At 41.7% G+C, this 27138-nt stretch overlaps 2 protein-coding genes and 1 long non-coding RNA gene across 5 annotated transcripts in view; 2 read left to right on the plus strand and 1 right to left on the minus strand.

Moving 5' to 3' along the window:
• Positions 1-14385, plus strand: part of LOC147048057 (uncharacterized) — a 36733-nt gene extending 22348 nt beyond the window's left edge. The window contains exons 3-4 of the long non-coding RNA XR_015067723.1: positions 6537-6747; positions 13297-14385. This is a non-coding gene — a long non-coding RNA (uncharacterized LOC147048057). The remainder of the gene's footprint in view (positions 1-6536; positions 6748-13296) is intronic.
• Positions 727-20485, minus strand: rai14 (retinoic acid induced 14). 2 transcript variants are annotated; one of them, XM_085925809.1, is made up of 22 exons: positions 20376-20485; positions 20198-20251; positions 18916-18992; positions 9457-9587; positions 8640-8728; positions 8360-8424; positions 8167-8224; positions 7812-7882; positions 6903-7009; positions 6534-6715; positions 6300-6325; positions 5716-5802; positions 5414-5494; positions 5170-5274; positions 4693-4794; positions 3960-4625; positions 3422-3888; positions 3187-3355; positions 2950-3117; positions 2725-2883; positions 2585-2650; positions 727-1923 (listed from the first exon to the last, which is right to left on the minus strand). In XM_085925809.1, the coding sequence occupies exons 3-22, from the start codon at positions 18949-18951 to the stop codon at positions 1837-1839; spliced, it is 2922 nt and encodes a 973-aa protein (XP_085781935.1). In that variant the 5' UTR covers positions 18952-18992; positions 20198-20251; positions 20376-20485; the 3' UTR covers positions 727-1836. The 2 variants fall into 2 exon arrangements, with proteins under 2 accessions (XP_085781935.1, XP_085781936.1); XM_085925810.1 differs by lacking the exon at positions 5716-5802.
• A 1191-nt stretch (positions 20486-21676) lies between these two features.
• Positions 21677-27083, plus strand: scarb2c (scavenger receptor class B, member 2c). 2 transcript variants are annotated; one of them, XM_085926780.1, is made up of 12 exons: positions 21679-21907; positions 22290-22447; positions 22735-22879; positions 22957-23148; positions 23231-23322; positions 23584-23703; positions 24366-24544; positions 24629-24747; positions 25176-25249; positions 25608-25659; positions 25756-25908; positions 26028-27083. In XM_085926780.1, exons 1-12 carry the CDS (start codon positions 21788-21790, stop codon positions 26064-26066), a joined length of 1443 nt encoding a protein of 480 aa, XP_085782906.1. In that variant the 5' UTR covers positions 21679-21787; the 3' UTR covers positions 26067-27083. The 2 variants fall into 2 exon arrangements, 1 of the variants encoding a protein (XP_085782906.1); XR_015067789.1 differs by lacking the exon at positions 26028-27083 and having other exon boundaries at positions 21677-21907; positions 24967-25249; positions 25756-25779.
• Positions 27084-27138: the final 55 nt, after the last annotated feature.

A 27138-nucleotide genomic window follows, 5' to 3' on the forward strand; every position in this document is an offset into this window, starting at 1 on the left:
AATATGAGCCCATGATGTATTAGGATCACAAGACGCAGCACCCCGAGGTCACGACATGTGGGGAGACACGATTGACAGGAAGTTATTGTGTAAAGACAGATGTGTTTGCCCAGCGGGCAGGAACCGGGACAGGAAACCCACTTGTTTTGTGCCACTGCTTTGAGGAAAACACAAGAGAAGATTAATGATCCCTAGTTGAACTTCACCTGAGAAATTACCAATGTCAATTTGGCGCAAGTATCCAACCACCCGTCCTTTTTCTGTAGTTCTTGTTCCTCGTTAGGGTCAGGGGGGGGCCCTGGCACCAATTTAGAGTTTTCCATGAACTTAAAAGCCACAGGGAGAACATGCAAACGCCACACAGGAGGATAAAATTGATACACAAACTTTGAAATTGTGATGCAGAGGAGCTCACACTACCAAAATTAGGGTACTAGACTAATACTGTATTAAAGTGTTGGTAAATGTTGCCATCTAGTGGCCAATTATGCCTTTACAGTCATTGAGGACTTTTTTTAAAATTCTCCAGCGAGGGCTGTTTAAAATGTTTAATTGGTGAATAACAAAACCATGTGACGACAGACCTGCAGTATATATTTGTGAAAAAATATTAAATTGACCAAATTTGGGAGACACGATATTCTATCGTGTTAATTATATGTTGAATTAATTGGATGCATTTAATTGTGTAAATTGTAAAAAAAAAACACACAAGTGTTATTTTAGTGTTAAGTTTATTTATAACAGCAAAAAAAAAAAAATCAACTGTACATCCCCACAAAACTGCTGGTAAAGACGCAACAAACAAACCTGAATTTATTTCTCTTGCTTTCCCTTACAAAATATTTCACAGGCCCAGATGGAAGATGTTATGATGTCTTGTTACAAAACAAAACATACAAGAAAGAAAACAAATCTTCTTCAGGAGTGTTGTGAACATACTTCCTGAGCAAGACATGAGAAACAATCATGAAAGCAGGCAGAGTCTTTTTTTTTTTTTTGCCTAACACTCCAAAAAAAAGTCACCTATTAAGTCACATGGATCTTGGCACAGTACTAAGGCAAAAAACGGTGGAGGAGTAAACGTCTTAGGAGATCCGCTACATAAAAGTGCTTCAAACACTAAAAGTGATGAGATGGACATCAAATTATGGGCTCAATTAAACTGGGATGCAAAATGGTCTTCTCAATAAGTGCAGGCACAATACCTGAAAACAGCCGCAATGTTTTATGACCCGAATATTCAAACTTTTACAATTTAATGAAGGGTGTGTGTGTGTGAAGAAAAACGCGTCAGTAGACATAATAGTGCATTGTTACATTGGAGGACAAAACATAAACATTCAAACCTCTGCATTAGAGTACAGTAACTTAAACAAAAACACCACTTTAAAAAAAAATTACAAATATTATCATGCGAATGTGGCCACGATCTCATGCATCGCTATCAGAGCAAAAAAAAATAATTTAGATTGTACCAGAGTAACTATTACACATTTGGACAGAGAGTTTAAAAATAACATGGTTGCATTGTAAAAATAGACGCTATGAATGGCAGCACCAAATAGGCTCCGCCCCCTCTCCCTTCACACAAAATGTAACAGAAGTGTTCGCTGCTTTCGTGCAGCAACGCGAGATTTCAAATCTACTTTGTGAAGATGGCTTGTTGGCTTTTTTAGGCTTTGCCTTAATCTTCTAGTTGTGACTTTGCAAGTAGAAGAAGTTCAGAGGCACGCCGTGTTGCAGCCTCGCAGGATCTTGGCAGCAGCAGCAGCATCATTTGACTTCAGTGTGTTGATTTTGCGTGTGTTGGCTTTGGAGCGCGCTCAGTACGTCTCAGCAGGCCTCCTTGGTTTGACTTGGCACCTTGCACATCATCAAGATCTGCTTCAAGGCTTTCTGGACATCCTCGTCCATCTGACCCTGAAGTGCAATGCAAAGGATAAATTATTCACGAAAGCGTATAAATATTTCATATTGACATTAAATTCAGCAAATATCGGATTATTGGATGTCTAAAATATTATCCTGACTAATTATTCTGTTCTGTGTATTCCCCCCGCCCCTCCCCAATCTGCTTGAAAAACATCTCACGTTAAAACCTGTTCAATATTTGGTCAAGTAATGATTGCACAATTCGAGCCAATTGGAAAGAGAACTGCAACTTGCACTCTTTCCAAACACAAATAGAAGACGAACCGGTTGAGTGTTTGTACAACGCGTCTCTATTTTCAACCACATTCTAGTCATTAGTCTATTCAACAGCTAGCCTAGCTTCTTGCTAATAATGAGATTGACTGGTCCAACTGTGTCTTTTTTTTTTTTTAGCTCCTCTAGATGGCACTGGCATTCTGTTGAACATTGGGTTAACCTAAATGGTGCCATCTAGAGGAGTCAAAAATACAACAACTGGTTCATGAACCACGTATGAAGCTTCATTTTCACATCACTAAAAAGTGCCGGTTTTATCATGGGCTTGGTCAATAGGCAATTTTAATAAGAGATGACGTGTACCGAACGCAATTTATTGAATTGAAATATTTTTTATTTTAAATGGTGGGGGGAAGAAAGAAGAACTTAGTACCTGAACAGCGTAAAGAAGATGCATCCTGTAGACTGACACAATCTCATTGTGCTGCTTCTTGGACTCCTGGGATTGAAAACCAAACAAGTGTGAGGGGAAAATGTCATTGAAATTTCAAGTTAAGCTAGGCTAAATCTTACAGCTAGTTGGAACTGCAACTGTTTGACTTGCTGCTGCATGGTTTCCAGCTGCTGGCTCTGCTGCTGTCTCTTGGAAGGTGATCCTGAGCTGTACGAGAGCTGCGAGAGGCTGTTTAAGGCCTCTTTTAGCTTAGCTACTTCCCGAGATAGGTCATCTATCTGATAGGTGATGAATGAGAAGAATTAGCGTGATGAGTTTTGTCTGACCGGTTAAAAGCGACATACCCGCTTGTTCTTCTCCCTCTCGGAGGCCACGTGATTCTCCACCAGCTGCTTGAGCTGACACACAGCATCCTGGGATTCGGCCAACCTGGAAGTCAAGCTCTGATTTTCTTTCTCCGTTGACGTCAGAACTTCCTGGATGGCCTCCCGCTCTGCTCGGTTGTCCCGCGCCTTTTGGTTGGAAGAAAATGGCCGTTAGTCATGAAAGCCGCATTGTCTCCCCCCCCTAACGGCCTTCACCTTCTGCCAGGCGTCAGCTGCCTCCAGAGCCATTTCATCCTGCTTTCGGAGAGCCTCCTGGAGCAGCTGCGTCAGGTGGTTCACCTCGCCCTCTAGTTGTTCACGCATTTTAACGTGCTCCTCGCCGGAGATTGAATCCTCCGAGGTGGTGTCTTTCTCCATCGCTAGCCTTGAAGTAAACCACCAGATGGTTTCAAAAGGCTCCTCGACCGTTTCACCCAGATCAAACTCTCACCTGTTCTGGAGAGCGTCCAGTTGCAAGGTCTTGTTTCGGAGTTGCTCTTTCAATTCTTCCGACTGGCTTTCCAACTCTTTGATGGCGTTGCCGAGCGACGACATGACTTGAGCGTGATCGGCGAGGGTTACAGAGCCTTGCGCCTGAAGCTCCGCCTCCCGCCTCAACTGAGAAATCTCCTCCAGAGCCGCCGAGTACTTCTTCTCAGTCTCTGCGAGCAACGTCTGCATCTCCTCCAGCCGGTTCTGCATCTCCTGCTGCAGCTCCTCCGAAGGCGGCGACGGCGGCCGGCTGCTCTCGGCCAACTGCTTCTGCGTGGCGCCGAGCTGAGCCCGCGTTTCGCTGTAGGAATGCGACAACTCCAGCAGGCGGCGCTGCAGCCCGCAAATGACTTCGTTGAGCTCAGACTTCATTTCCTCGAAATCTTTGGCTGCCGCCTCCACGGGAACTGTGCCCCTTAGAGCCTCCTAATGAACGACAATGAAAAAGGGTTAGCCCCGCCTCTTAACTCAGTCAGCTGATGACTTAAGGAGCATACCTGAAGCATCCTGATCTCCTCTTGCGCCTCCTTATACAGCTCCTCCATTTTTGCCGCCCTGGCCTCTTTCTCTTGAACGTTCCGTCTCTCTTCCTCAGCGTTCCTCAGAGCCTCCTCCAGCTGTCTGATTTTCTGCGTGGCGTTCTCATGCTGGCAGCCGGTCTGGACGAGCTGCCCCTTGAGCTGCTTGACTTCCTGCTCCAGCGCTCGTCGCTGATTGGTCAAGTCGCCGCTTCCCATCTGTTCTCTCAACTCGTCCGCTTCCTCCACGGCTTGATGGTACCGTTCCTGCGTGTCGGTGAGTTTTGCCTGTAGCTCCGCCAGACTCTCGATCAACTCTTGCTCTTTTGCTTTCCCCCTCGCGCTTCCCTCCTCGGCCATTTCTCCGCTCCTCTCGGGTTTCACCAGAGCCTGAAGCGAACGGTTCTCTTTTCTGCTTTCCAGCAGCTTCATCTGGACGCTCTCGAGCGCCTGTCTGAGCAATCGGGTCTCCTCTTGGCTCCCTTCCTCCTCGATTCCGTCTTCCCGCGATGCGTGGGCGGTGGACGGTGCAGCTGCCGCTGGCTCCAAGTCATCGCGTGTGGAATGGAAGGAGGAGTTGGAGGTCATGCTGTCGGGACGGCTGGTTTCTTTCAGGTCCTCGTTTGCTTGGAGTGATGGGTGTTTCTGCAAAACAGAGGCTGAACATAAACAGCCGACCAAAAAAAAAAAAAGATCTCATTGTGCCTCTTACCTTCAAATTGCTGGCCAGTTGTTGGTTTTCCAGAGTCAGAGCGGTAATTTTGGCTTGAAGGGCCGAAACGAGAGCGGCCGACGGCCCGAGACCGGATTGAACCTGTCCGACGCATCGCATACATTAGCGGATGAAGACATTTGAGAAGCACGAGCTCGTCGGGACCACTGGCAAGTCAGCCGACAGGCAAACAAGTCCCGACGTGTCGCTTTTTTTTGGTTAGACCTCCGCAAGAATGCTGAAGGTGAACAAGTTGAGCTCGAAACAGATGTCAGCTCTCCGTGTAGACCAAATTTAAATTGTTCAACTTCTCAAAGGCATTGAAAAGTTCATGTAGCCTCCTCAATGTGAAAATATTGAATCATGTATGCTAGGATGCATTTTTGGCCCTTTTTTTTTGGGGCTCTTTTAAGATGGATATGATGTCACTCATGAGCAAGAGATGTTTTTTTTTTATCTAAAAAGTGTTACGATTACCTTCGGATCCAGTTCGTCGGCGTTCGTCGAGTCGTCCGTTGTCTCCAGCAACATGTTTGTCTGGTGGTTGCGCAGCCTCTCAAAGTCCTCTCGGACTTCATCGTCCTTCCACGCCAGAACAAAGGGGAGGGAGCAGTCGTGCAAGAAAAAAGTGAAGTGGGAGTGGAGATTGGGAGAGGATAAGAGTCGAGGTGGGATCTCTTTTACGATTGTTAACATTTGACTAAGTGCTTTTGATCCTTACCTTATCGTAGAATCGCTTTGGGGTGTCACTTTTGTTGGACGAGGGGGTTCCAGAGATTGAAGGAGAAGACGTTCCAGATTTCTACACACGGACAAAGTTGAAAGTCGTTTATCGGGTAACAAAGCCCAAGAGGTTGTTTAGACAAAGATGATTTTATTTGCCAGTTTATTATTTTTAGGAAACATTGCTCACAGAAAACAAGCTAGGCTACAACTGCATATTAAGCTTCCAAATGTGTATTAATACAGAGTGCAGGATATTGATACAAGCAAGAGGTACAGAGGAGACATGCATTTATTTACCTGCAGTGGACTAAGAGGAGGTGGAGGTGCTTTTCGTTTTTTGGGAGTTGTGATCCGTTCATCATTTAGTTTAGCTACTTGATCATGCTACAGGGGGTCAGCAAAAAGCCAAGAAGTGGAATCAGCGCTGGTTAGTTAGTTCAAAGAGGTTCGATCAAATTGAATGTAGAAAGATGTCAAGATCTTTTTTTTTTACTCATGTATGTATCATATTTCCTCAAATAATGGCCTCTGCCCTAATTGACACCATGCAAAGTGGAAAAAAAATTCAAAATTACATCTAGTCTGTAAAGCTGAAGTCAAGAGTTTAAAGACTCGCTGCATGCGGCACGGAAAGTCGCAGCCGAGATTTGAATCGTCAAAAACATAATCGGGTGCCATGTCTGTCTACATATTATGAACTAATACATTATAGTTTAAGGCTTCCACTCTTATAAAAACCTCAACCTAATAAGACTCTGCTACTCCCACTACATGAGGAAATACCTGATTAAATCTATAAATGTAAGCAAAATATATTTTCTTTTTTTTACAATTCACCTTGATTGATTTGTGTGAATACTGTTAAATGCATAGATTCTTACCGCAGAACTTAAGGGGGACCTGGGATCTGTTACATGTAAAAAAGAAAAAAAAAAGTTATTAAAACTTAATATACATTGAAAAGTAACACTACTAAGACTCTCCAGCAGATGGCAGTGTTGACTGTGTTATTATTATTATCATCTAGCATAACTGTGCTGAAGTTCAAATGAAAGCGGGTCAAGTAAACACTTCAACTTTATTGATTGTTTGCATGTGTGTTTTTTGTTTCTCACCAGGGAGCTGCCTGGTCAGAGCAGCAGTGAGCGCAGCTCTGACCTCACAGTTGGCGGGCAATTTGGCGTAATGCAGGACATCGTGGCCATGCAAATCCACCGCTGACAGAAGTGCTCCTCTGTGAACCAGAACTTCCACGACAGCAACCGCATTGGACTCTGCGGCGAGCATCAACGCCGTCCTGCAAAATTGAGCATTCACAATAGAAGTGCGGTAGGACATTTTATTTTTTGATGGGCTGTTATTACCGTGAAAACACATATTTGTATTTATGTGCAGGCCAAAGCCATGTCTAATATAAAATAGTTGCTTTGGCGCCATTTTGAAATGCTTTTTATGGTAAATATGAAAAGTGTTGTGCTCCCTACCTGCCACTGTTGTCAGAAATGCTGATTTCAGCGCCGCAGTCGAGCAAAGCGATGCACACTTCAGCATGGCCGTGTTTGGCTGCCAGGAGCAAAGGGGTGTGCCCGTCCTTTGGGGAGGAAAAACAACAGCAGTGCCAACATGACATGCAGAAAAGGGAAAAAAAATCTAGATTCAAATACAGACTCGGGACATGGACATAAGACACTACCCTTGGACATGAATGGTATGTTCAGTGACTGTGTGGTGAGAGAAGTCACGGAACTATGTGAGAAAAAAAAAAAAAAAGAGGTGAATGCGTCATAGCACTAATGCCCAAGTGAGGAAGAACACCGTTCCCTTTTCATAACATCTCAAAAGTGGAGGAGCTGTATTTTAGCATGGTGGACAATTTTTTTTTTTTTACAAGACAACCAATAGGAATGCTTAAACCAATACACTTACATATAATAGATGTATAAAATAGAAACTATAATTACATAAATGTAATAGAAGATAAATAAATACAGCAGCAGTCACAGAATGGATTGCGCTTTCTCTTTTCTCAATAACTGGCCGAGTGTTTATTCAAAGTCGTGAGAAGGCCTCAAACGTATGCAGACAAAATAAATAACCTACACACGCGGTCATTAAATATCACGCGATCCACTCGGATCAAACCACAGGTATGGAACCGCCGCTGAGATGTAGACCGCAAGTCTGCGGCTGGTGAGTGTCTTTCCCACAGTACGCTGACCTCCTGGAGTTCAGGCGAGGCACGTAGCAATTTTTCTCAAAAATCCACAAAAACTAATTTTATCAATTTGGGTGCGTAGCTGTGACTCAGTGATTTAACGCCTTCCGCTTTTTGATTCATATTTTCGGAAACTGTCTTTTGTGTACAATAGGTAGATAAAATGGAGGTTACGTACGGCGTCTTTTAAGTTGATAGCACTTTTTAGTTCAGCCAGAAATTGGACAGTTTGGATCTTCCCACCAAGAGCTGTGGATGAAATGAGACAATAGATTGATTACAAAATCAGCATTCCTCCGAGCTTGCAGAAAGAAAATAATTGAGAGGATTCTTTTGTTCCGATAATCCGAGATGAGCGATTTGTTTGATCGTTCATTTCTCATTTTTACTACTCCGGCACAATCAGTTAATTCTGGGAATGGCAGATGATTCAGGCTATATGAGCCCGAGGGGTTAGAAAAAGAAGAGATTTTCCCACAACCTGGTCCAAAATTTCTTCTTCAATAAATCAATCCAATAAATGTTATGCTTACCAGCATGATGCAAAGCGCTCCTTCCTGAGCCGTCAACTGCATCAACAGGACATTTGCTCTGGAAAGGAAATCGGTTATCTCGGAGTTATGTTTTGGCAAGGGGAAAGCTCATTTTTTCTAAACGTCAGGGAGTCGTTTACTACTCTGAAGAGCTTTTAAAAAAAAAAAAAAGGCTGAAAATGTTGCTAGGTACCTGAATTAGCCTTTTGCAACACTCAGTGTGGTTGTTCTTGGCTGCCAGGTGTAACGGGTTCAAACCTAGCGATTAGTAAACAACACATGCCTGTGAGTATTTCGATTTGATATTGTCTGTTAACATGTGTTGCTGCACCGTTTGTGTCAAAATATCTGTGGTGTAAGCCATTAGATCACGGGCACAGTTTTGCATTGTTAGCATGAAACAAGCTGACACAAAAGTGATATTTTTCTTCAAAATAGAGCCATTTTTGTTGATGTAAAGATTAGACACAAACCTGCAACGTCAGCAACCGTCGGGTCGGCACCGTGCGAGAGCAGAGCAACCAGGCAGTCGACGTGACCACGTGACGCTGCGACGTGAAGCCTGAATACAAAAGAAACACAAAAAAAAAAAAGGAAAATATGAACACGCAGACCTCAGCCAAACTTGCACTCTTTGTCCATTTGCTCTTGTCAGTTTGTGAGTTAACAGGTTACTTTCTCATTCGTGGAGAATGACGAGTGTATTTCAAACCGTTTCCAGCCCAATGAGCAAATTACACACAAGCAAATTCCTTTTAATCTCGACAACACACACACAAATACCACAACTATGCCCACATGCCTTTCCATCAGCTTTTTATCACCATGGCGATGCCATGGACTCGCCCTTTGTGCCGTTGTCTTGCACAGACTGGCCTGCCGCATTCTTCATAACCAACAAAGGTTGCGGGTATCTGCGAGCTTGTGTGTGTTTTCGTGTGTGTGTGTGAGAAAAGGTCAATGATGTGAAGTGAGTTCACCAGCACGCTCCAGTATCGACACCTTCTCCCCGTATTGTGATGTTACTGGGTGATAAACACATGCAGGTCAGCGGGTGTTGTGTTACAAGGGAAAAAGAATGAGGTCAAATATTTACATGGAGTTTTATCCCCGTTTCAAGATGAAGAAATTCAGTTATTAGGCTGGATGGTGCATTGAAGGTGTTGCAGGAATTTCTGGCAAGTAGTGGCTACGTGACAACAATCTCCCATTTTTGTGGGTTTTTATGAGCTCGGGTGACGAGCGTATAAATCGGACCTTAAAGAATCTGACCCGATCTTTATTACTTACGCTGATTTGCCCTCGCTGTCAAGCTTTACAGGGCTGGCGCCTTTCTTGGCAACGAGCGACGCCACCTTTTCCGCCTCGCCGTGCTCCACTGCAGCAAGCAACCGCTCGTCATTTTTGTTCCACTCGTTGACCTACGGAGGCATGAAAGGAAAGTGACTTTAAAGTTGTAGGATTTAGAGAAGAAAAATAAATTCCATTTTCCAAAACTGGAAATTCAAAGGAAAGGAAATTCAGTCAACTAACAAAACCTTGGTAACACCTCGAGCCCCAATATGGTCAGCTGGTTTACACGCAAACTATTCAAAATGTCATCCTAGCGCCAATACTTCATGTGAGTCATGTTTCTCCCAGGGAGAGAAAGAGCAACAGAATGTTTCTTTGGCTGAGCCCAGGCTCACAAAAAAACATTTGTTCTCCTGCAAGCAATTTCCAGTTTGAACACATAATCACACATTTACACAAAAGGGCACACTTTTTTTTTTTTTTGCCAGCAGGCTGTGAAGTCAAGTATCTGAGCACCATGGTTTTTAAAATAGAGTGAGAATAACAGAAGATCCTTAAGTCATCCAAATTTAAGCATGCAACTATATGACAATAAGAGGCCATTGACCTGCATCGTACTAGCGTTGCAAACTCTTTGACTTCATAAATTGTTGTGCTGCACAAAGTGGGGCCTGTGCATGCCAGCGCAGTATGCCAATATAAAGATAGACGGTGAAAATAGCCTCTGTGGCAAAGCCCCAAACGTAATCAGTAAGATACATTTTACACAGCGGGTGGAAAATTGGCAGGCGAGCTCTCGGATAGAATGACAACTAGCCATTGCTGCAGTGCAAACCACAGAGTTGACACGAGCCGGCGTAATGAATTGAAAAAAAAAATGCTGACTCGGGCATTGTCCGCCTTGATGTTCGGGAAAGTTATCTCGAGTAGTTGCTAAGATACGAGACTTGAAAGCAGTGACGAGGTGAGAGACTATTTCCAAGGAAACGTGAGATGAGCTATTTGAATGAGCGAGTGAAAAATAACAGTGTACTAAGACACAGGCAAGAGTCATGTTGAGGAGATAGATGACCACCAGGTGTTCTAGCAAGTCTGCTGTGAACCTCCAAAGTAAAAACACAATCTGTTCCGGTTATTCTTTTCCAAAGCAGACTACAAAAATAATTCGTTGAGAAGCTAACATTAGCGGATTTGGCTAATTCTACAAAATGGCTCGAACCGATCAGTCGATTCATCGATCATCGATTCATTTGCCTCCTAATGTGAACCTCGGAATGTGTGTCGAGGCTAAACTACCAGACTACCATATGCTTGCTGATCAAATCAAAATATTTACATTGCAACGCTCATTACCGTGGCAGCTATCATTCATCAAGTGTTTTAAGGCGGACAATTGACGTTTTATAACAAATGAGGCACTTTGTTTACTTTGGTCTGTTTCTCGTATTTTCATTACGCGACCATTCTTTCGTCATATTTATCACTGCTTGGGGGGGGGGGGGGTATATAGCTTTATGCTAATTGACTCTCTGGTATGACTGCTAGGAATTGAAATGTGTACAGTTGATTTATAATTCCGAGCATGATTATGTAAGTTCTCATACCGGTCTACTAGAAGAAGTATTATCAAAAGTATCTTATGCAAAGTTGCAAAGTCGCACCCTGTTAGTTAATATTTTGACATGTTGATAGGAATTAGGCTTGATGCCAAAGTTCAGCAAGTACATTGTTCAAAAGAAGAGCACACATTTGTTGCTGATTAACAGTAAACCGTTACCCGACATTTAGAAGAGATACTTGAGCGGCAAACAATGATAATGGCGGCTTAGCTAATAAGCTAAACAAAAGTGAAAGGTTGTCGCCATAAAGCAGCGTGACACCCATAGCATTAGATGACATTGTCATGGACAGGTTGAACTGGAGCGGAATGCGCTGCTCCACTTTCAGGCCCGTGTAGCCTCATGGTGAAATAATCATTCATGACTCAGCCCTCGTGATAGAAGCGAACAAAATGGCCGCTCACGTATAGGCAGGTGCATTAAAACACCAAATTGCTGGCAAGCTGTTGATCAACGGTATATCCTGACTTTTTATTGACCTCGGAATTCCTAAAGTATCTCAAATTTTCTCCACCCATTCTGCCTTGTACGTCAAAGGCCACTTAAACTGCAATGATATTGTAAACCGGTAACGTCTTTGTTCCTCTGTGTGTACTGGGAAATGGAATAATCCTCGCTTCCTTCCTAACGTTCAACGTTCTTTCTCTTTTAGTCGACTCGGTAAATGGGTGTGGACACGAGTCCTTCTTCCCCTGGCTGTTTTTAGCCAGATACTCATTAAGACGCACAGACTTTGCTGATAACACTATAAGAGTTTCCTGTTTGTCCAGAGCACCAGGGACGAAAGTTTAGGAGTTGATGAGATAGGACGCAAGGAAGGAAGAAGCAAATTGGAAAAGGAATGTGGAGGAATTAAAAAAGCCAAAAAAATTGATTGTTTTCACTTAATGTTCAAAGCGCAGGTTGATGTTAAAATCCAAAGAAAATATACACTTGGTAAAGCAGCCATGGATGTTTGTTTACCTGCTAGTTTTTGCTCAAACATGTTCGGCTATGAACGATTTCTCAGTTTCTTTGAACTTCCTCCATTCCATGAAGGAAAAATAAACACTGATGTGGAAACAGTACTTCCTACGGCGCACGAATATATTTTTTTTTACGCCACTGTGATCACCGAGAGCAGATAGAGCTCGATGGAAAAACATTTACTTTTCAAAGACTCTGACATTTTTCTTCAAAATAAGGGGAAAGCCTATTTTTTTGTTGATGTAAAGATAACAAGTGTTGGTGGACAAGTTAGAGACTTAATTTGCTGACTTACTGTCAAAAGCTGTGTACAGTAGCGATAATTTATTTTTAATTCATTCCAGAAAGTCAACAATTGGGAATAACCTTGTAGTTTTACCGGAAAATGCTTTTCTTGGGAAAGAAGATGGCAGGACACGCGTATGTATGTACGGAAGAATCAAAGGAAATGAAAATGCCCAAGGAAAGCCTGAACGCGACACATTAACAATGTCGCTGGCCTTTGATCGTCTGCGCCTTGTAACTGCAAACTACTTATCTGACACAAAGCAGATGTTCTCAAATGTCTCCAAACAATGCATCCATTTTTTTTTCTGTCCTCCTCAAGACAAAAGTGTTTACCGCAACTTGACTAGGCAAACAGACAGAAGAAACTGCTTCTAAACAACTCGTGCCGTTCCAAGAACAGATCACGGATCTCATTGTGTTCATTCGTCATAAATCTATCACAATCTATTATACACGTGTAAATTCCGACTGGAGCCACGAAGCATTGAATTCCAGAAAAAAAAGCAAAAATATGTGTTTAAAACAGATTACAACACATGTCCGGAATTGTAGCTCCAAGTCAAGACAACCCACAGTTAAAAATAGTCGCCAGGCAACACTTCCTTAGGCTCCAAATAGCCATTCCTGCCCTATAAATAAAACACGGCTGAACTTGGAAATAAAACAGCATACTTAAGAAAGCTTGCTGATTAAAGCAACTATGACCCCCGAAGCTATTTTGATGCTTCATTTACATTTAATCAGCACATGGAGTCAAAAGCCGTCCGGCATAAACAGGAAACAGGCTTCGTTCGGCCACTTGATATGCCGTAGTTGTAAATCTGTCATTTTTCGGACTTAAATCATCGGGTCCGACGAAATACACAGTATGGTAACTGGGAAGCAAAAACATTACAAGCCACAAATCAAAACTGTCGCCAGCCAAAAGTCTCTGGTGAAGGAAATTTCTCATTTTTTTTTTCAGGTGGCCTGAGACGAACCCTTCCTTCATCCACATCCTAGCCTGATAGATTGTTCCACTTGGGCCAAACTAAACAAGATGTTTGAACGGGAATGAAAGCAGGGAGCCAGACTCTTCCTTTGATTCAAGTACATGAAGAATAAAGAAATAATCGAGCCCGATTCTCTCAGCCAAATATTTGACGGCTGTAACCAATCAGGAATCAAATGACAATTACGGCAAATCCTCAAACGATAGTAAGGACAGCTAGCATAGCAATGGCGCCACCAGAAAGACCGATTATCGACCAGACCGATTTTCAGCATATCAGCCTTCTGTTTTAAGGGGAACAATACTTTAATGGGATATTTTTAACTTCTGCATCACTTTGCTGATGTCTTCTCTGGCCGAGCTGACTTTTGACTTAGCCCCGCCCCTTTATCTGCTCCTGGCTATTTTGTAATGAGAAGAAAGGTATGCCTGGCTCCCAGTATGACTTCATGCCCTCAATAGAGTCAGACGATTAAGTCATGCTCACTGCATGTGGTGCCGTAACATTTTGTCCAAGAACAATCCAAACATGCCACAGCCAGGAATGGGCCTTATCTATTGATTAAATGGCATTTGTGAGAAAGTCATAAACGTGATGATTGTTTTTCCATACGATTTTTTTTTTTTGATACTTGGCATGTCGAGGCAATAAAGAATAACTGGAAGAAACATCCTCTCTTCCATTTTAATTGGATCCACGTTTAACCCCCAAGTTTCTTGGAGTTGGTGATAAAAACTGTGCTGCGGTAATTGGGACTTTGGGGAGAGGCAACACAGTGGCTGTATTTTCAAAAGAATTGTTTTTATTCCTGGTTTGATTATTATATACTGGTTTTATCATTATTTACATTCCCGAGCAAAGTAGTGATGCCGCAGATGTGCCCAACCGTGTCTCCACTTGCCCCAAATCTGTTAGCTTCTAAACTAGCTGCTGGCTAGCACCTCTTGTGGGATACAATACATTGAAGCATTTACCTACCGTATTTTCCGAACGATAAGACGCACCTAAAAACCTCACATTTTCTCAAAAGCCGATAGTGCGCCTTATAGTCCGGTGCGCCTTATATATGGACCAAATTCCTAAATTTAAACTGGCTCGAAGCATTGTGTCATGAAATCAATCATAAGTGGCCCGCTAAAGACTATGAATCATGAATCAGAAAGACTATGGATCATTATTTTGTGATTATAAAGTAATTTGTTGCCTGTGAAGTTGAAATAAAAAAGATAAAATGGAGAATGATTTGATTTGGATTAAAAATCTGACATGATTCATTGAAGGTGCGCCTTATAGTCCAGAAAATACGGTAGATAAATATTCATGTCTCCATCATGAAGGCATAAGAAAGATTTAAGTCACATCCATTTTTCAACTGGATACGGGGTCCACACATTCAACAGACCCGCCCGCATCGCTATTTACAGGGGATTAGCTGTATATTACTTTTACTGTACTGCCTTTAATCTAGACACTGAGTTTATCAGGCTAGTTTGTTTGAATGAGGACATCTCTGTGGACTTTTTTTTTTTTTTTTTTCCTCCCTTGTCTCCCTGGCTCAGATTTGTCAACACAGACACCCGCCCTTCCTCCCCCGGATTAACAAGGGTCTCTCCCTAAGGCTTTACTGTCACTCTCAGTATTAATACCCTTTTGCTGCACCCAGCCAGAATAAACTCAGACTGGCCACATTGAGTCCGAGCGAGGCCAAATAAAACATTCCCTACCGGAGAGACGCTTCAGCTGCGTAAGAAACCATCAATAGCTGAAGGATTAAACTGCCACAATGTGACGCTCTAAATCTTTAAGCTTCGCAAAGAATTGAATTTATGTGGTTTATATTTCTCCATAATGTACTAAACTGCATTAAGAGTGTAATTCAATGCTCTTATCCCACCCCGCAGTGTACAAAGCATTCTGTCGAAATGTTTTCAGATGATCAGCATGTGACCCAGTGCCTGGGCAGCGGCGCTTTATTTAACACAGCAGACATTCCATCACGCCTGATAAGGAGCTCTCCATTCCTGTAATATTTACACGGCTAAAATTAGGGAATTTACATTGTCGAATCGGAGCATAAATTTTCGACATGTTTAGTCGGGTGTCCGGTGCCTTGTCAGATTATTTAATGCCATGGAACAGATGTGTGGAGTGACAGAAGATGTAATCTGTGCATCAATTACATCGGGACCATGTTTGTGTGTGTGTGTGGTTACAAACTACTGTGCCATAGATGTTAAAGTGTGTGCAGGGGGGGTTAATCCCACCTAGTCTGGCAGCTGTGGGTGCAGTTTTTAAATCCAGACAATAGACCGAGGCACTATTGTCATGTACACACAATGCAACAAAAGGCTGAATATATTAATATCGAAAGCGTGGGCTCAACAGCTAAGACGAAAAAGAGTAAAGAGCCTGAATATGAAGGTAATAGTCAATGGAGATTAGCTAATACAGTACAATGACATATTCAGTGCTCGCTCTTTTTATGTGTGCTATTATTCTAGCATCCAATTAAAAGGTGTCAGTGATAAATTGCTGCTTGGGCACTGGTAAATTATGCTCCATATTTTTTCAAAGTGACAAAATTCATTCAATTACCCCGAGTTGACAAAATTACATTGAAGAGTGTTCTTTTTGTTTGAAAAAAAAAATTGACCATATGACATCATGCTTAAGTAAAGTGAACATGACTGTGAGGTATTTTCACGACGTAATAACCAGGAAATAGCAATTTCTCATTATTATTTCGGCTGTACGATTGCTCAAATGCTTCATCTCTGTCTCATTGTGGCTGTTTGCCAAACCCTATTCCCGTAAACCCGGATTACACGTCTGGTTGACCAAACACACACACACACATTTTATTATAAACACTTTACAGTTGAGTAGACCAAATCCACAAACACATTGTCTCAAGCACACACACACACAAACATAGACACACGTTCATCTCCACCAGACTCTGACTCATGTTGACCTTGCATGACCAAGTGTAATAAAGCTCCACACGTTCTTTTTAAATCCAACAAGCACCGAAAATTAGTGGGCAGGTTTACTGTGACATAACCCAACTTGTGTACTGTCTGATTACAAGTTAAAAGTTTAATATAAGAGGAAGGAAATGAAAGACCTGAATCGCAGTCACATTGACATTGGTTATAATAATGAATGAATGAAATGAAATCTCATTTCAGTAGGGAGAAAAATACCAGGTTTTATTTTCAGCCCATTTTATTGGGTGAACCAATTTGAGAGCATAGAATTGTGTTTCTTTGAATTGAATGCAAAGCAATGGATTGCGAGGGTATAAAAGGAAGAACAAAAGTGGGCCAATCCAAGTGCTCAATAGAACGTGGGAGTGACGGACGGGTGCAAAGACACACGAGCGCAAACGGCTTTGCTCGTGTTTCTAGGCAACATTCACATCCCTGACTTTTTTTTCTTCCTACGCTCAACTGGTTTATGCAACAGTGAGGATGGGCACCACTCACAAATGTTCCATCAATGTGCACCTTTTTTTGTTTCTACTGTAAATGCAAGTTGGTGAGACCAACACACTGTTGAGATCTCGCGCTTCAATACCAAACAGGACATTTTTTTCTGAACAATGGATGTGGTTGTTCTCTCCCACATAGCAGATTGAATTTGGCAATCATTTACTTTCGTCTGGCTGCGTGCCCGGCCAAAATAGCGGGGATTCGTATTTGGGGTTACAAGAAAAGCCAAGAGCATCTGTCAAATTGTACATGGATTCTATGGAGAGTGGACGTAAAAGACACACACCGGTTTTAAGTCCCAAGTTTTTCCAGTTTAATAACACTGGACTAAAAAAAAAAAATTCCATTAATACTGTGACATATAATCTATTTAATGTGACCTATAACTGTAACATTTGTTAATTGTACTGAAAAAATACCTTTTAACTGGGATCACTGGCGGAGCTAAGGGGGGGGCCATGGGGCACGGAACCTCCCACTTGAAATATTCTTAGGCCAGATCATTGACTTTTGAGTATTTCGACCTGCCAAATGTTCACGTGTCATCTATTAACCCTAAACAAATTTCTATTGGCTTTTATTTTTTGGGGCTTCCAGCAGAAGCCTCAATATTTCATCAGCTATTTCAAACTATTCATTATTTCCCTTCAGTTTGGGATCATTAACACACACACACACAGACACACACAAAGCATGTGACTACTAATAAAACGCTGCTTCTGAATGGACCCCATTGTACAGTGAAGCCTCCGAATTGAAATGCCCCTAAATCATGCAATGTGGAATTTGACCCACATATTTCTGGGAAAAAATTGTCCACCATCAGCCAGAACATCAACATCTCGAGACTTCAGCTCAGGGAGTAACTACATATTGACACCACGTGGAAAGTAGGAAGTAATAAATTGTAAGTCAAGGTCAGTATGAGTAAGCAATTTCAGGTTGAAACACGTTTGTTGTATAATACATTGTGTAATTCTCTTTATTGCGTTTAGTTTTGCAGTTAACTTTACAGGAGTGTCAATAAATTGTTTGTTTGAAGAATCTTTTAACATTTCAGGCTGTATAGCCCAAGGAAAAGATGGACAGAGGAGTATGGAATGTATAGGACAGGTGGTATCGGGTGTCGTTGTATCGGAGCATTTTTACGAGTACAAGTAGGAGTACAGATGTATAGTATTGACCCAGTTTTGGTGCATTCCTTTTTTTTATGAGCACCCTTTGAACGGTGCAACGGGTGAATTCGATTTACTGCTATCATACATTCACACAGCAAATTTTTTTTTTTTTTTAATCTCATCATTTTATGTGCTCACAATTCAAACGAACATGACTTCTAATGTGAACGGAATTGAACATAGCCTGACTCAAAGTGGAAAATGACTCCTCATTTCTTTTCAACCCATCCTTTGACACGAAAAAAACATTCTTGACTCTACTCGATCAACTTCCTCTTCAAGTTAACCAGGAACTTCCCGACTTTTCCTGTCTGCCGCTTAGCTCCGTTCCCGTCAAGACCACGGTGACAGCGGATGAGTCGAACACGGTGGAGACGCCTCACTTCCTGTCTGTGAGTGTTTGATACGTGATAGAGCCGTTCTTTTCAAAAGATGAATTCATCATCTGCAGGGTGAACCCAGCTAGTCCTTTGCTGGAAACAAGCCCAGTACTCCCACACTTATGGTCCTCTTATGAGTCACCGTGAGAAAAGTATGGTTTGTTTCGCACCGCTCCGACGCCATCAATCACGGCTTCTCGACCTCGTCTCCCGACTGTGACCTTCTTTTTTTTTTTTCCTGGAGGTGCTACCCTTGTGGTGGCACCCGCAATTAAATCTGTCAAAGCACGCCATGTCACATAGAACCTTTTCCCATGTGTTTTGTGTTTACAAAAGCACGCAAGGGCGGAGGGGGTGGGGCTAAGTGGATTATACGCATATTATGATTCCAAACTGTTGACTTTATTTTGTTTTTCTTGCAAAAAAAAAGTCATTTGCCCAGCCAAGAGGTGGCTATAAATCATCTAGAGCTGCTCTCTGCCATGTGGGCATGTGCACGCACTTCTGACTTAGTCACCAGCATGTGTTTTAGTACTTACATCAGTTTTCCTGAACTTGGCTTTAAGGCTCTTCATGTTCGGTCTAGTAGTCCATGTAGTTGTTCGCCCACTTACAGCTGGAAGAAGCAGGGGGGGGGGGCACACGCAAATGTTAAAGCACTGAAATATTATTTCTCAAACTTTTTAAATTGAGATGTCCAGTTGCACGATTCAATCAACATTTTCAATTTGTTCCCTTTTTTTTTTTTTACATTTTGCTTATCTCCCAAAAGTAACAGGAAGGTTTGAAGTAGACACAGCACATGCTATTCTAATTTGAACCTCACTGCAAATGGTTTCCAGCTTTCTATGCTTTCTTCCGATGTTCTAAATCACCTCCAAACCCTTCGGGATGCCTGGCAAGCGTATGTTCAACTTAGTTCCCTCAAGCAAACCCCTTTTAGAAGACCTCGTCCATGATTTACCCTCCCAAAGTATCTCAATGAGCATTCCAGCCTTGTAACGAGGCTACTTTACTTTACTTTTGCATGCTAGTAATGCTTGGCTATTTGAATGTAACATTGTTTGCCTCTTGAAATGGAGGCAGGGGGGGAGAACATGGTTCGATTTTTATTGAGTGTTAGTGGGGGGGGGGGGGGGGCGGGCGCACTGATGTTGGGCACCACCAATTATGATAATATATTACATTTTTTTTATGTAAGGAAGAGTATAGCTCTAAAGTAAAGCCACGTGCATTGGATAACATTTGTATGACAGTTATGAATGTTTAACGAGCTATGCGTGAAGTTAATTTGCTTTTAGTTTTCTTATTATTTGCAGTTAATTCTCATGAAATCCTCTCCATTCATATTTCCATGAATAGTTTTGAAATTCCCCATCTTAATTTCCTGGGAGTTTTTAACCCCTTTGCAAAACCATGTTTAAACATATTTCATGCAAAAGGTTGACACTTTGTTGATCATGTTGAAATGTTACTTAAAACAGCCAAGAACAGATGAATTCAAATTCTATTGTTGTCTTCATGTCACTTAAATGCCTGGTCCAACATTTACGTTTGCGCAATCGTCATGCAATTATCTTGAGTAAACATATTTGCAAATGTATGTACTCCTAAGAATCCACGAACATGTTAAAGTTGCCAGCCTTTTTTTTTTTTGCATTGTGCCTGCTCAATGCAGAGTTTCCCGTTGAAGACGAGCACTCCTAAAATAGCGAAAGGCGCGCGACGTGCATCTTTGTCATCCAAACACTTGATGAGCACAAGACTACAGCAAACTACTTTAAATTGCATGCTGTCAATTTGCAGGGAACGCGTACTTACCCTCTGTTATTTTTTATTTTTTTTATGGAGTCGCACAATCGGCTGGGGGTTCTCCTAAAAAAAAAAAAAAAAAAAAAAAAAAAGGATTAGCTCGCGAACAGCGAGTCGTTGTTCTGCTGCCGCTCGAGTAGGAGGATGCAAGAAAGCTGAAGAAAACAGTGCGGGAGGATCGACCCACCGACACACTGGCCCGGCTCGGCCCCGGCCGCATACATTAAAAGTTGGGGCTGTTCCTGGATCCCCCTCCCTCCACACACACACAAGGCTGTTGGATGCCTCTGGGGTGTGACGTCACGGAGGACCGAGCTCTCGTGACCGAAATAGGGGGGTGGGGTTCGTGTCCTCCATTGTGCTTCATTCATAAGCTGCATGGAAGGATTTTGAAGAACGGAAGGGAAAACTCATTTCAAATGCATTACGCGTGTTCAAAATTGCACCTTAATGTTGAAGAAAACAGTTCTTTATTTCTGATCACTCGTATGTCAAAGCTCACCAGTTATGAGCAAGCTATTCATTTTGCAATGAAACTGAGTTGGTGCATGTCAGTCTGTGGTGCAACCACAGAGTAGTAAAAGAAAAAAAAAAGAAGAATCAATGCAAGCAGCAACGTGTCAAGTCTCTAAGGGTGCAATGTGTTGATCAGATTTGGTCAACTCGGATAAGGGCTTGTTGCAACCTTACAATTTGTCAGACAAAAGCAAATATGGATGTGTTTTGAGTGTCAATATATCATTAAAAGGAGAAGGAGAGAACTCCCAAATACAAATAGATCATCGAACTGTAATTTGCAGCGGAAAACAATGTAATTGATTTATTTATTTTTTTCGTTGAATGCATTATGTCATTTATCTGAATGATTCTTATAGAGCTGGTCATAACTGTTGTTGACTTGTTGACGGTCTTTTGGAAGATAAACACTGACCTCTTGTGGAGATACTGTTTTAGTCAGTGCGTCTCTGCTGCAACATCTGATTCGGGTCATGTGCATTAGAGTAGTTCACCCTACATTTGACTATTATTTTTACGATGGTGACTAATTTTAGAACAAAAGTCAAAGAAAAATTGTGGGAAGCTTTTGTTGCACACACAAAATGATGTGAAGGGACTGATTGCTTCCGTCCGCCTTGAGTTTTGTGACAAATATTTCAAATTAAAATTGACAAGGGTATTAAATCATTCAACTTTTTACCTATAAAAGGACTGATTGTAAATGGGCTTGACGGAATGTATGAATTTTTAATCTAAAAACTGACTAGACCTTTTGTGAATCCAGAAACTGTGGTTTGTGTGATTGCAAAGAGTAATAATCAAAATGATAGCGCAAGGAAGCAGAATGTACGTATAGAAACGTTGTGTTAAACGCGATAATACATGCGGTTGTATAATAAAAAAAAATATAAAATGTAATATAAAATATTTTTTGTTTGACTGTCGAAGAAACAGGAAGTCGCAGCAGGGTACCATTTTATTGTCGTATTACTCTTTGGTGTCCGTGCGACTTCCGGATATATCAAAACAAATACTTTCAGTGACGTTGGTCATTTTTAGCGCCACTTGTCACCGCCAGACGCCACCCAGTGCGGCCCAATCATGTTTAAATCGTGTTTTATTTATATGTGCGGATTATTTTCGTTTTTAATTCTCATTCTGGGCATCGCGTTGACATTGTCTAATGTTTTTCCCAAACTAGTGGACTCCGTGGCCAAAAAGGTAAGCGATCACCAACAGCATCTTTTGACATTTTAGTAGCCGTGCCACTATGGCAATTGCGTAATATCAAATATGACGCAAATGATGATCCTGGTGTTGTAAAATGTAAAACTCAAAATAGCGCTTTGTTTGTTTAATCCCCTGCTGGCCTATTTTTGTTGTAAAGTACTGCCATATGACCGCTTTACCCATGTGATATCATTTTGGCTTGCTCAGCATCTCAAAATGTCCTTTTTGTTACAGTGACCTTTGTTGCTGTTGTACTAATGAAATTCCTTCTGTGTTCTTTCACACATGGCCCATAAACTTAAGAATCTGATTCTTTTAAATGTTCTCAATCAAATTCGAATGTCATTCTGTGCCCCCCACCCCACCCCAAAAGGAAATAGTGTTGAAGAATGGCACTGATGCCTTCGATGCTTGGGCGGATCCACCGGCACCGATCTACATGCAGTTTTATTTTTTCAACCTGACCAATCCATTGGAGGTGCTGGATGGGGACCGGCCTGCTGTGCTGGAGATTGGACCATACACTTACAGGTAAGAGTGGAAAAAATACACAAAGTACTGAAGATAGTAGCCAGCAGTGATTCCCAAATTATCCCGTGTCACTTCATTGGAAGTTTTTTTTTTTAATATCTTTTACTACAAATCATCTTTGTCAGTCTATTTTAGATTATATTGTGAATAAATGATATGGTTGCATTTTGGGAAGACAAGTTTGTCCGCTTGTTCTGACACAAAATGAAATATCCCCAAATAGTCGCTTCTTTTGTTTCATGTGTAACCGATTGAGACGTGACTTCATTTCTTTTTGTTTAATCCAGAGAGTACCGACCTATGGAAGAAGTCACCTTTCAGGATAATGACACCAAAGTTGCAGCGGTCAACACAAAAACATACATATTCCAACCTAACATGTCACGGGGTTCCGAGAGTGACCTCATCAGGACTGTCAGCATTCCTGCCATGGTGAGTATCCCTTAACACTTGTGCTCACAAACTACAACGGAAAAAAAACCCAAAAAAACGATTGTGTCTTTGTTTAGACGGTGATGGAGCGCTTCAAGGATGACGCTCTTTTTGCCAACGTGATCTCGGCGTACATGAAGGAAAAACAAATAGGCCTGTTCACCACTCGGACCGTGGGAGAGCTCCTGTGGAAATACGAAGACCCTCTCCTTAAATTCATTAACACTTTCAAACCTGACATAGATCCTAATTTTGGACTCTTCTATAAGGTTGATGAGGATTTACATGATAAAAACAAATCATCTATATTGTGTGTTTTCTTGACACGCCCCTTTTGCGATGTGATTCTAGAGCAACGCCAGCAATGACGGAGACTATGTGTTCCTCACAGGCCAGCAGGACTACAAAGACTTTGCTCGAGTAGATACTTGGAACAATCAAAGGTTTTTGTGCCCACTCAACATACTTCTACCATGACTCATTTACAACCAATCACCAATCAGTGACCATTTTGATTGAATCAAATGACTCGTATCAGTGTTACGAATCATCCTCTGATTGGTGTGAAGTTAAAATCAATGTCTGGTTTCAAGATTCGATTTTTTTTTTTCCTAAACAAGTCTCATCTACGTGTTCTTTCCGGAACCTAAAAACTCCATAAACTAGTACAAATGTTGATCCAAAATGTTTATGTATGCCTGCAGCTCGCTGAATTGGTGGACGTCTGATGAGTGCAACATGATCAATGGAACCAACGGCGCCTCTTTCCATCCTGTCGTCACCAAGGATGAAATACTCTACATGTTCTCTTCGGACCTGTGCAGGTAGCTCAGACAACACTTTTGGGCTTTAATTGTTATTTTGGTGGAAAATCCTCAAAGCAACAATGGATGTGAAGATCAAGCGTCAGACGACTGATGCGTCTCAAAGTCGTCTCTTCCCTCCTCTTATCTTTCTGTCTGGATTTTTAGTTTGGAAAAGTCTCCTTCTGCAATATACAAAGTTAATCATTACAGATTTGGCCTGGCTCGTTAACCGCTTGAATGTGAGCACTGTTTGCGTATTGCTTATGTAACATTCTCTAAAATGTGTGTGTATGTACTTTCTTACTGAAATTCCTAAACGAGCAATTTCAAAGAGAGGAATGAGCTCAAATGTCTCTGCAGATATCCGATAAGATTCAGTTAAATACAAAGGTGGGGGGAAAAAAAAGTAAACATTGTATTTTTTCGGGCTACTTGTTCATAGAGGATGACTTAAGAGGAGAGGACTGTACCAATTTTGATCTTGGGGGGGGGCTAAGTTATTTTTTGTTTCATGTCGAATTATGTGAAACACAAATGAGTTTGTTGATGGGTAATTTATGCTCGCATACATTTTCATCATCCAAGTTGGACAATTTTGTTTTTTTTGTAAGGATCTAATAATAATCTTCAAAGTTTGATTAGAACTCAGCTACATTCATAAATGTCATCCTCTCTCTCAGGTCTTTGTACGCTGTGTTCGAGAAGGACGTGACTGTGAAACGAATCCCCGGCTATCGCTTCACTCCCCCCAGCCAGGTTTTCGCCAACTCCACGGTGAACCCGTCCAATACGGGCTTCTGCGTCCCCGCCGGGAACTGCCTCGGCTCGGGCGTCCTTAACGTCGCGCCGTGCAAACAAGGTGGGGGAGATTTTGCGTATTTTTTTTTTTTTTTTTTTAAAAGCCCGTTTCCTTGATAACCGCTTCATCTTGCGCTGTGTTCAGGTGCACCCATCATCATGTCCTCGCCGCACTTCTACCAGGGCGATGAGAAATTTGTGCGGGCAGTATTCGGCATGAAACCCAAGAAGGAGTATCACCAGACTTTTATCGATCTCAATCCGGTTCGACATCACTTTACTCACTTCTAAAGTTTCCTGGTTCGTTGTGAAGTTGTCCTTTGCGACAATAAAGTTAGCAATCATTAAACGTGCCGCCACGTAAACCTCACTCTGAACTTTGATACGAACTTAGCAGGTTGCACCCTACCCGTTAAAGCAGCTCTACTGTTTGTGTAGTTCACAAATTAAGTTGAAACATAATTGAAGGAAAGTTTTTTTTAGATGAATGCTGGATTGTGGAGATGCAGTTTTGCTGAAAGTATTTGCAGAATCATTCTGAGGGCCCGGAATAAGATCAGATAAGATTTATTTGTCTAAATTCCAGTATATAACTGTCAGCGGTTTAAATATGCATTTATTTTATTGATTTATTTTACTTGCACTCCCAAAAAAAAAAAGATACGTGTAATAGACGTCCTGATATTTTGCAGCTCACTGGAGTCATCCTGCAAGCTGCCAAACGTCTCCAGGTCAACGTCTTTGTGGAGAAAATGGACAGATTCAGGTGAGCAAGTCCAATGCATGCTTTGTTGGTTTTTTTTTCTTTTCTTTTCTCTTTTTAATAGCACTTGATCATTTTCTGGACACATGTAGGGAGAGGTTGCCAGGAATTCTAATGCCAACATCATCTTTATGAATGGACTTTGTTCTTCCATTAGTCTTTAACTTGAAGCAAACAAAGATAAAGATTGTGACATATGAGCAATAGCATAATATGCCTTCACATAGAATCTTCAATTCGAAAATTGGAATAATTATTGCAATAAATAAAATAAAAATGAGCAGCTATTTATCTTGTTATCTTCCTCTTGTAAAGTGTATTTGTGTGCTACTGTATTTTTTTTTTCTTCCTAATTTCTCAGCCAAACAGGAGACGTAACCTCCGTGATCTTCCCTGTGGTCCACCTGAATGAGGTAAACACACACAGACCTGAGCGTATCGGAATACTGACAAAAGGTAAGAAAAATCAAAACGAGCCCCGCCCGTAACCCTTGTGGCGTTCTCCTCAGAGCGTCGTCATCGATGATTCATCGGTGGCCAAGGTGAACGCCGTGCTGATGGAGCAGAACGTGTTGATAAACATTCCTTTCATACTGATGGGGATCGGCATCCTCCTGGGCGGAGTCTTCATGCTGCTGGTGTGTCGCCACAAGATGCCCGAGGTGACTCACTTCCTTGATTTCTTGAAGAAAACTTTTTTTGTTAAATATGCATTCTCAAAAAAAATACATTTTACAACTTGTGAGTAGATTAATAATAAAAATGTGTTTTTTTTTTCCAGAGTACCCCTGCAGAACGGAAGCCGCTGCTCGCATCGTAAACAGGAAGTGGCAGGCAGCACAACGACAGGTTTTCCCATCGTACCTAACCCAAGTGTTCCGTGAATCGGCATCTTTTCAGGTTTGCTTTTGTGTTATTCTCGGTCGACTCAACCGAGAACTACTGAACTAATCGAACCTCCGTGCAATCTTAATGACGACGTTTATTTTTTTTATTTTTTAACTTGAGTCTACTCACTTCTGCAATGGAGGCTTTTTACAGTCGAGTGTTATAATTGCCAACCCACAAAGTGAGCGCTAGCCATCAAACTGCGTTTAAAAAAAAAAAAAAGTATTTTTAATGCACAGAAAATGGCAAGTGAACTGCAGTTCAGTGGTCCTGGAATTGCACACTAACAACATAAAGGGAAGCTTTTGTTTGTTTGTTTTCCCCTAATTCCAAATCCCTAGTCCGCTCAACTCTCCTTGATGAAATGTCACTACCATTTTGGTTGTTGTTGACTTTTTTTTGCTAGCTCACTGCTAGAAATGCCGCTAGAAATACTGCTAGAAATGTTGCATGACTGTTCACAGGGGTGTCAAACTCATTTATGTCGCGGGCCGCATTGTTGTCATAGTTTCCTTCGGAGCGCCGTTATGACGGTCAGTAAAAACTGTTCAAATATTTCAAACAGATGATTTTTTCTTTTTTAAGTGAAGACAATTTGCACCTTTAATAATGACACATGAAGTTAATGCTTAATTTGTCTTCGCGGTCCACATAAAATGTTGTGGCGGGCCATATCTGGCCCCGGGGCCTTGGGTTTGACACCTGTGTTCTAGTAGTATTAGTATCTTTTCAAATGGACTGCATGAGTTAAGTTACTGAATAACACAAATGATCAATAACCACTCGCAACTGTCATTATCGTGTTCTCGTGGGTTTTTTTGTGTGCAGCTAGTCGGAAAAGAGAAATGTGTTTACACGCGGTTATATCAGCTCACGAGGTCCGCCTATCAAAGAATGTCATTTGTCGTAAAGCTGAGTTCAATAATAAAGTTGTTGTGCTTCACAATAATATTCTGTCAATCAAATTTATGCTTGTGATGGTTCTCAGTCTGCTTGTTTTTGTG

The sequence above is a fragment of the Syngnathus leptorhynchus genome, chromosome 12 (assembly GCF_054491065.1).
Source record: "Syngnathus leptorhynchus isolate UIUO chromosome 12, UIUO_Slep, whole genome shotgun sequence".
Lineage (NCBI taxonomy): Eukaryota > Metazoa > Chordata > Actinopteri > Syngnathiformes > Syngnathidae > Syngnathus > Syngnathus leptorhynchus.

Excerpts from the sequence above, each read along its gene's own strand:
- rai14 (XM_085925809.1), bottom strand. The coding sequence starts at position 18,951 with ATGAAGAGCCTTAAAGCCAAGTTCAGGAAAACTGAT. Across the intron at positions 7,883-8,166 it reads GAGCGCTTTGCATCATGCTG|CTCTTGGTGGGAAGATCCAA; the intron begins GTAAGCATAACA and ends TTTCATCCACAG. Across the intron at positions 5,275-5,413 it reads CAAAGCGATTCTACGATAAG|GACGATGAAGTCCGAGAGGA; the intron begins GTAAGGATCAAA and ends CTGGCGTGGAAG.
- scarb2c (XM_085926780.1), top strand. The coding sequence starts at position 21,788 with ATGTTTAAATCGTGTTTTATTTATATGTGCGGATTATTTTCGTTTTTA. Across the intron at positions 23,149-23,230 it reads ATTTTGGACTCTTCTATAAG|AGCAACGCCAGCAATGACGG; the intron begins GTTGATGAGGAT and ends ATGTGATTCTAG. Across the intron at positions 24,545-24,628 it reads CGTCGCGCCGTGCAAACAAG|GTGCACCCATCATCATGTCC; the intron begins GTGGGGGAGATT and ends CGCTGTGTTCAG.